This window comes from Hemibagrus wyckioides, linkage group LG11, assembly GCF_019097595.1.
Source record: "Hemibagrus wyckioides isolate EC202008001 linkage group LG11, SWU_Hwy_1.0, whole genome shotgun sequence".
Taxonomy (NCBI): Eukaryota; Metazoa; Chordata; class Actinopteri; order Siluriformes; family Bagridae; genus Hemibagrus; species Hemibagrus wyckioides.
Window position 1 is genome coordinate 23,213,772 of NC_080720.1, and position 9,875 is coordinate 23,223,646.

The 9,875-nt window shown below is 36.0% G+C and overlaps 1 protein-coding gene across 1 annotated transcript; it reads left to right on the top strand.

The window, feature by feature from the left end:
- Positions 1-427: 427 nt before the first annotated feature.
- Positions 428-8,309, top strand: rhebl1 (Ras homolog, mTORC1 binding like 1). Its single transcript, XM_058402450.1, has 8 exons — positions 428-866; positions 1,322-1,393; positions 3,343-3,410; positions 5,364-5,446; positions 5,571-5,627; positions 5,719-5,766; positions 5,871-5,952; positions 6,043-8,309. The coding sequence occupies exons 1-8, from the start codon at positions 815-817 to the stop codon at positions 6,133-6,135; spliced, it is 555 nt and encodes a 184-aa protein (XP_058258433.1). The 5' UTR covers positions 428-814; the 3' UTR covers positions 6,136-8,309.
- The last annotated feature ends 1,566 nt before the right edge of the window (positions 8,310-9,875 follow it).

The window sequence follows — 9,875 nt, forward strand, 5'->3', positions numbered from 1 at the left end:
TATTCTAGTTCTCTTATGAAAACGAAAAGAGAGGTCTGGTATTTAGGGTTTTACATTTCTGAATAAATAACTTCCCAGCTTTATTATCAGGCAGCAGCATGCCAAATATAATTTCGGGTGAATGGTGGAAGGGCATGTATTTTAGGGACCAACCAGTCATGCATATCGCCCCAGAAAGCTGAAGAGAAATCACAGAAGATAAATAAGTGTCTCTATATTATCCTCATGCAGAGTGAATAGAAATTCACGACCAGGGAGCTAGTGGGCTGATTGAGACGAATAAAATGAGTTTTCCCCGAACACACACACACACACACACACACACACACACACACACACACACACACACACTCTCTCTTGCAAGCAAGTGTCGCGACAAAGCCAAAGTCAGCTTTACGACAGTTGTTAGTTCTCGCAAAACTTGTTTTCCGACAGTGACTTGAAAGTACCACGGCGGTGAATAAGCTTTTTATCGGTTGTCGACATTCGTATCGAAGACTAGTTTTAAATTGTTACAGCGGGTGACAGTTATATATATATATATATATATATATATATATATATATATATATATAAAGAAAATATTCTGAAAGTTTGTAAACAAAGTGTATATCGTACGTAGAGTTTTTAATCCCTGCGATTCTGTCGTTAGAGAAGTGAAATTCGAGGCCCAGCAAACGGAGCAGCTCGGAAGAAAAAAAGTTTTGTTATTGTCATGTGACGTGATCCGCATGTGGCGATAAAGTGTGGCTAATCTTTCGGCGTATCTACACCCAGTTATTTGATTTCAGCGTACAAGTCCTATTTTCAAAGCATGCCTCAACCGAAATATAGAAAGATTGCTGTTTTGGGTTACCGGTCTGTAGGTAAGTGTTGACTTAGGATAGGTATAGGTCTGTATTTGCTAACTAGAAAATTAGCAAGCTAGCCAGTCACGGTGACTTAGCCCTGTTGTCCTTACACGTTCTTTAAAAAAAATGAATGTCGTTGAAGGGATTATATCCTCAGTTGCTGCTTGCCAAGTTAGCATTTTTAGCTACGGAAAAAAGCTTATAACTGATCGCTGATGCACAACTTCTAAAAGCTCTACTACAACCTTTACTACTATTGTGAAATGCCATTTTTAGCTAGTTGGCTAACTGAAACTGCTCATAGCCTCGCATACACGCCAAGAGTTGTGCTGATTCCGCACTGCTGTGTAAGACTTGTTTGGAGTATTAACGTGGTCTTAAATGATGTTGAGCATCATTGAGGTTAATCAGGTAGATAGATACCTGTTTCAGAATGTTAATAAGTGACTTTTGATCTCCTTTTACAACAGGAAAGTCCTCTCTCACCATTCAGTTTGTGGAAGGGCAGTTTGTAGATGCATACGACCCTACAATCGAAAATAGTGAGTATATCACTTCCTTATACCACTTCGTACTTTTGTTAAAACCATGTTTGAGTTTGTATCCTTCATTTGTGAAATGATAGCGGAATCACACAATGTAATATGACGTAAGCTATATTTTAATTATAGATTAAAAAAGTACGCAGAGATATATGTCTATATACCGTATACAAGTTGCTGTGAAATGAAAACTCGGCCCACTTCTTCCTAGACTGTGCATATAAATAAATTAGATATGGGAAACTGTTACATGTAATAGTAGTACAGAATATCCAAACGTTACAGAATGGAAAGTGATGTACCAAAAGTGCATGTGTTTTATATCCAGTAACAGTAAAAGTGCAGAATTTCACACACTGTTAATACACCTCCATGTGTCCAGTCTTTTACACACTTAATTGACTTCATAATAAACACTGAAGAATGTGGCTTTTCCACTTCCACCGGAGTTTAAAGGGATATGGAATATAATGTTAAAATATTTATCAAATGAAATGATTGTAATTATTTCAAGATTACAGATCCAGTTGCATCTCAGGATTAGGCGGTGTGTGACATCACATGACAAAATAAAATATCCTATCACAAGCGATACATGATGTGCATCATAGCATACAATACTGGTTTGCTTACTACCAGAATACAATAATGTTGCATTAATCATTTTATATAATATTAATAACAAAATATATATATGTAGTTTTATTTATTTGTTTTACAGTATAATAGACTAAACTCAAAAGCTTGAGATAACATCAGCTGCTTCCAGTCAGTTTGTTTGATTACCAAAAAAAGAACTTATCACAATAAAAAACACTTTTAATAAATCCTCAGGATCTCAGAAAAAACATGCTGTGCATGCGATATTCCACAACCTTGCTGAGAACCAGTGGCTGCTTTTTCTATCTGTTTATAGAATCTGTCGTCTTAATACTACAGAATGGGTTGATAGTATTTAATACGAGGTACAATAAAATACATTCCTAATTTCTGAACACACTCACTTTTGTATAAAATTATAGCTACAACAGATAGAATACATACTACAAAAGATCTTTTGTTTGTGAAAACATACAAACTAGCAAGCCATTTGAAAGTGCATCTGATTAGGCTGCTCTGATCTGCTGCAGTATTTCACAATAAAGTGTAATACTATAAATAGATTGCATTCGACTGTTACAAAATAATTGAAATGCAATAAACTTGTCATATACATATTGCTAGCCACAGCACAAATTTTTCAATCATCGGTTCTGGCTACAGTGTTAGATTGATAGATTAATTGATGGTCCCTTTTATTTATAGTTAAATTATTATTCATTGAAAATTCTTCTCTGAGTAAGAGTGCTTTACTGCTTTAATTCATGCTGAAATCTCCATGTAGGTAGCAAGCCATCTCACTAGTTTGGCTGCACAGGACTATTCAGCATTGCTACTTATAATGACCCCTGTCGATATGTGAGCAAATGTGTTTTATTTAATATACCGGATAACTGCTCTTCGTGCTGTGGTACAGGACAGTGTTTCAGAAAAAAATGCTGTCTGCCAACTTCTTGCATATATCACTGTGATTGACAAGTGAGATAGAGCATGCCCCTCCCACCCTTTGGACACTCTTGCTCTCATGGATTCCCGGCCATGGATAGCTGTGGAATCTGTGCGATTTGAGCTTGCAATCACCAGACAATCAGGCAATTAGAAGCAGAACATTTAGAGCAAACACCTTTAAAATGAACGGTTGTCCTGGTCTGGTGTGGCTTTAAGACATGGTTCCATTTCCATGTAGTACAATGTATTTGAAAGGTTACTAACCTTAGTTAGGAACATAACCCTGACCCTTGCAACTTCTCATATACGACACAGAAATAAATGTTTTCTGATATGTATGGTCTTTATATTAATTCATATCATTTGCTAACCACTTTCTCTTTTCTTATGCTTTTTTGTAGCTTTTAATAAAATGGTATCTGTACATGGACAAGACTTTAATCTTCAGCTGGTCGACACTGCTGGACAGGTAAAAAAAAAAAAAAAGATATTTGGTAGCATTCAATGCATTTGTTTTTTAAAATTATTACTATTTGTTGTTTTGTTTATTCTTTTATCTTTTATGTTAAGTCAGTTTAAAACCAAATGTTAAAGTGAATATTCTAAACATTTAAAATATGTCTAGGAAACATATTTCAACGGTTTGTCCAAAAAAAAACTTTGCATGTAATTTTTATTTGGTCAGTAAGGGATATTGGAAAGTAATTATTTTATCTGCACAAGAAAAATGGAGTAACGGTAATGTTTGATGCAACAGAATTTTCACCTTGATTTTAACATACCCACAGTGAAGCATGGTGGCGGTGGCATATTGAGTGTTAACCTTGGTCGCTTGGTAGCTTCTTTACCTAATGCCTACCTTACCCACTTACTAACTTTGCTGGACAGGCTCCACTAAACAGTTTTAGCTATGCCATATTTTCCCTATTTTTCAATAATGAATAAAAATGGTTTTAAATAATTCATCATATATAATGTAGATGAAATCCATTTTAGTTCCAACACTAAAAGTTCAAGAGAGATTAATACATCTGCAAGCCACTATATAATATTTGTACTGTGGAAACTGCATTTTGCTGAGGTCCTGCTATTACTCCCTGCATGTAAAAAGAAAATATGCATCAGATTCAGATATACAAATTGTACAGTTACTAATTATTAGAGGACAATGCACAACCTACAGAAGAGTCATTTACAATTTAAATGCTAAAAAGAAATTACTTCATCTTGCTGTTGCATTAATAAATGAACTCACTGAGCAATCTTGAGGAGACAGCTGTGTGTGTATGATGGATATCTAAATTTGACCTGTAGATTGAAAACTACTTGCTAAACATTCCTTTTGCCCTTTATTTATATATTGAAAAACAATAGAAGTTGACTCAAAGTGCTTTACAGATCAGTCGAACAAATAAATCATAGAGTTATGTTGTATATAGAGTAATAATAATAGTAAGGATTAATAAATAAATACATTTAAATACAGGATCAAGTATTTACTTATTTCAACCTATTCAAAAGCTAAAAGAAGAAAAGGAAGATTTAAATTCTAATGAAGACGCAGACCTCATATAGAAAGGAAGACCATAGTCCATAGTAGGATTCCATAGGACCTGCCACAGGAAAGGCACAGTGGTGAAGTACAGATGAAGATCATTGATTTATTGGGCACAACACCAGAAAGTGTCTTTTAAACATTAAGCAGTTATGCATGAATTAGCATTTGTCTTTTAATAAAATCATCTGAATTATTGTAGATGGATTCACTTGCATAGGTTAAAGATTGCACTTATAGAATACAGTCAGTGTTCAAGTATTGATCATTATTCAGTGGATAAACTCATTACACTAGAGACATTAGACTAAAAAATTGAATAAACTAACTCACAATGACTGTCTTTTCAATAGACTCATTGTTGTCTGATCTTACAGTATACAGCTGTGAATATGTAGTTAGTCATAATCCCACTATTCGTGTCACCCAGAAGTGAATGGGTCCCTTTTGAGTCTGGTTCCTCCCAAGGCTTCTTTCACAGGTCATGTCGGGGAATTGTTCCTTGCCACTGTCACCTCTGGCTAACTCATTAGGGATATTAAATCTAAATCCATTTCATGATTTTTGCGAATCTGCTTTGTTAAAAGTGATATATTAGTCAAATTGACTGGATTTAAATGCTGTCTTGGTATCCAGAAACTTGTACACAACCTTTGTGTTTCAGCTAAATTGGCAAATGATTCCAGTAGCCATAATTATAGTATATTTTAAAGCTTCTATTATTAAATAAATTGCTGGAAATATAACTAAGACCAAGTTTCAGATTTTGAAATCTTTCTATGGCAGGCAAAGGTTTAGCAGGTAGTACACTGCTTTTTTTTTTTTTATTTGTTGTGTTTAATGTGTGTACTTTTTGTCATCTTTCAGGACGAGTACTCAATTTTCCCACAGTCTCACTCAATGGACATTCATGGTTATGTTCTGGTGTACTCTGTCACCTCAATGAAAAGGTTGGTTATTTGTGTGTAGTTATTCATGTAGTAAATTGTAAAAGGGCCGACTTGTCAGGCATAACAATTCTTTGTTTTTTTCCCCCTTCTCTATGTATCCTGAAATATTTGCTCTTGATGTTAGCTTTGAAGTGGTTCAGGTTCTACATGACAAACTGCTTGACATGGTTGGAAAAATACAGTAAGTGTGTGTTTGTGCATGTGTGCAATTAAATGTGTGTGAAATAGAATGTGATTGTGGGAAGGAGAAAAAAAAATGTTTGTTTTTCCAGGGTGCCTACTGTGCTGGTTGGAAATAAAAAAGACCTTCACATGGAAAGGTAAGTACAGCAGGACAGAAGAAAGTAAAGCAAAGATTCGAGGACTGGTCCAAGTCTCTCTCTCTCTCACTCTCTCTCTCTCTCTCTCTCTCACTCTCTCTCAGAGTTATAAAACCAGAAGAAGGCAAGAAATTAGCTGATTCTTGGGGAGCTGCCTTTATGGAATCATCTGCTAAGGAAAACCAGGTAATGTTTGAATTATTTAGACACATTTAATTATTCAATCCACTGAATGTTGTGCACATTTCTACAATTACACATTTTTTGTGATTACAGACAGCTGTAGAAGTTTTTAAGCGGATTATTTTGGAAATGGAGAAAGCTGACGGAAACGCCCCGTCTGAGGAGAAGAAATGTTGTGTGATGTAGGAGACGGTCTCTTTCAAAAACACACAGCAAGCTGCCTGGCCAAAGTTAAGAGTGACATCATCACCAGTCAGCACAATTGAGTGTGGTGGTGGGACTGCTGTTCTAAACCTCTACCCTACTCCTCACAGCAGACAGGAAGATTTATATATGAGTTTATATGAAATTGAGAAAAAGCACGAAGAATGGTAAGCTATCCCAGAAAAAAAAATCCCCCAAAAGGAAAAGAAGGATGTTTAGCCTCAATTACACTACTGTTCATTATCTATCACAATACTTAAAAGTGCATTTAAAGTCAATTGTTAAAGCCTCCAGTGTTTTAATTGTACCTCTTAAAATCCAACTTTGTCACGATCCTTTTCATCCATCAATCCATGATTTAATGTGCCGAACCATATACCTGATGCATTTTTGGTGATGTGAGTGGGCAGGTATTATATCCTTGCCACAGCAAATATTGAGGCCTAAAGCAAGTGCGTGTTTTTTTTCCCTCTCCGGGTTAAATTCTCATTTTTATCCACCGTTATATTATTATTTTTTTATTTGTCTCTAGATACGAGTAGAGATGTGTTTTGTCTTTTTTTTTTTTTTTTTTTTTTTTTTTTTTAAACAGTTGTGTTTGTCATGTTTGTCTAGTATAGCTCTGGTTCATGCTGCGGCAACTGTGTATGTAGGATTTGTAAGTAATGTAGTTATATTTGGTGCAGAAAAGTTCAGAGAAAGGCAAAACTTGCCTTGACAATATACCAAAGCCAGTGATCACCATGAAAACGGCTTTTAAATAAACACTGACTTTTTTATGCTCCAGGAATAATGTAATTTTGTTTTTGCTTTTGAGGTGAAGCAGGTAATCATATTTTATGGGATGGTATATGGTAAATTTGGGTTTGATTAGTTGTTAGTTTAGTTTCAAATCAGGCATAAACATTGTACAGCATAGTCTGAAAAATTCCATATCACTTGAACCTAACCTGCTGAAGTCATAGAGCCTGATGCTTAAGACATTGAAATGAATATTAGTGATTCAAATCTCTCCAAGCATGTAGTTATCCATTAAGAAATACTGCAAAACTATAGGAGAAAATTAGTTCAAAGCAGCTGGAAAATAAGCTAACAATAAATAGGTAGTAACATTAGGTTGCAGTTTTGGGTAGGAAAGAAAAAGCTCTTGTACCCGAGTTTGGAGAGAAAAAAAAATGCCTGGTCTACAGTTTTTTTTCCATCCCAAGCTCCTGGTAAACCTGATTACTTATTTATGGCTCATTTACCTAGATCATCTCATTTTCTACCAGTTGACTGTTGAAAATGCATGGAAAGTTTAGAGAAGTATCCCTTAATACTCAGACATCCAAACTCTTTGTGATAAGTAAATCTGTAATATAAAAACTGTATTAACAATCTCCTATTAAAATATCAGTGTTATAAACTGAAGCATTTTCCAAGTTGGTATATTGTCCATAGACATTTCTTAGTATGTTTCTTATTTAATGGTGTCTCACAAAAGTATTCAAGCTATTCATTTCTCAGGTATGTGGTCTGGGAAAGTCTTCAGCACACTTCTGGTTCTACAAAGCACATTGTTTACTGGACTAATTGAATTGGATTGGTGTTCAGCATTTACAGTTTAAGCATGGTTGGATTGATTTAACTATTAAGTATTGTGGAAATCCTACATATTAAAAACTAAAATATTTTACTTTAATTCAGAGCTGTTTTTTCCTATAGTAAGTGACATGATTGTGCCCTTGTGAGGTCTTTATTTTGATTAGAGGAGATAACTGATATATTAAGAAAGAGGGGTGATGCTGTGTTTAAGTGCCTTTACTCCCAAACCACCTTTGGACTGTGGTTATATCGAAGCAGAGAGCCTTTTGTCATGTATACTTTACGCAGTGTAACATGAAAGCTCCATACTCATTTGGCATCAGACTACAGTTTTTATACATCTTATTCAGGCTAGTAGCTTGGTGCTTCACTGATTTACATGGTCATGGATGCACACGTCAAGAGAGGGATAAATATTGCCTGACAAGTTAATTTAAAACAATCATCGTCTTTTAGCATGGTTATTTCTGGTATTCAGTGTGATGATAGACAAAGTATGGTGGCATACAACTCAACACCTTCAGTTTAACATTAGAGGGAGGAAAGTCACCAGCATCCATTTGGTTATAAAATATTCAGACACATTCAAATTTCTTCATTTATGGTGCTCTATCAGGGTTCTTATTTTTTAACATCACCTGAAGTTTGTATTTAGGGGGAATCCTCTTGAATATGCCTGTAACCTCTGAATCTCTGCTGTGGGGGTCATAGTTAATTCAGAAAATCTTGCTGTAAACAATTTTGTATATACAAATAAAATCTGTACTCCTTTAAATTGTCTATCTGGTGTTCTTTCACTGTCAAATGATGAATCTCACAATTCAAAATGGTGTTTTTTTACAAAACAGCTTCAATTCTTTGTGGCATAGATTTCACAAGAAATATTCCTTTGAGATTCTGGTCCATGACGAATGGATCACACAGTTATGGGAGATCTTTCAATGATTTAATACTACCACATCCCAAATATGTTATTTGTATTCAAATAGAGTACTGGAAGTAGCCATTAGACAATGGGTAAATTAATTCTATATATGGATGCACATGGTCTGCAACCGTTTTCAAATAAGCTGTGTCATTCAAGTGATGATTGGCCCTAAGTATGCCAAAAAACATTCTCTACACCAGTACACCACCTCCACCAGCCTGGACTGCTGACATGGGTCCAGGGGTTCATGCTGTTGGTGGCAAGTCATTCAAGTCATCTGTGTCTAGAAATAAATCTGTATTTCCCAATTTCAACTGTCTACTTTAAGCATGTGCAGTCTCAGCTTTCTGTTTTTGGATGACTGAAGCCCCAACATGGTCTTCTGCTGTTGTAGCCCTTCTGTCTTAAGGTTCCACATGTCATGTATACTTTGATATTAAGATACTTGAGGCAGTCTAGCCATTCACTACAGCTAAATAATTGGCTAATTGCATGAACCTGTATGTGAACAGGGGTTCCTAAATAAAGTGCTCAGTGAGAGTAGCTAAAACAGGAATCAGTTTCTTCCTCAAAACAAAGATCTGTTGTATTCCACACAAGCACCAGACACATACGAGGTGTGGCCAGAGTTTAAAGACAGAAGTTGTTTGGATGATAGAAGGTATAATGATTAGTTATCTTGTTTTGTTTCAGTGGCACATTTCTACTGTTCTAGACAACTGGGTCAGAGCATCTCCAAAACTGCAGCTCTTGTGGGGTGTTCCTAGTCTGCAGTGGTCAGTATTTATCAAAAGTGGTCCAAGGAAGGAACAGTGGTGAACTGGCGACAGGGTCATGGGTGGCCAAGGCTCACTGATGCATATGGGAAGCAAAGGCTGGCCCGTGTGATCCCATCTAACAGACGAGTTACTGTTGCTGAAATTGCTAAAAAAAGTTAATTCTGGTTTTGATAGAAAGGTGTCAGAATACACAGTGCATCACAGTTTGTTGTGTATGGGGCTGTGCCACAAAGCAAAAATGAAATGGTTCAGAAATGGTTTGATGAGCACAAGAAGTTTGAGGTGTTGACTTGGCCTCCAAATTCCCCAGGTCTCAATCCAATCGAGCATCTGTGGGATGTGCTGGACAAACAAGTGTGGCCCCACCTAGCAACTTACAGGACTTAAAGGATCGGCTGCTAACATCTTGGTGGCAGATACCACAGCACACC

Bases quoted from the DNA above. Each gene is read 5' to 3' on its own strand.
- rhebl1 (XM_058402450.1), top strand. From the start codon at position 815: ATGCCTCAACCGAAATATAGAAAGATTGCTGTTTTGGGTTACCGGTCT. The intron at 5,447-5,570 runs GTTGGTTATTTG...TCTTGATGTTAG, and splicing joins TCTGTCACCTCAATGAAAAG to CTTTGAAGTGGTTCAGGTTC. The intron at 5,953-6,042 runs GTAATGTTTGAA...TTGTGATTACAG, and splicing joins CATCTGCTAAGGAAAACCAG to ACAGCTGTAGAAGTTTTTAA.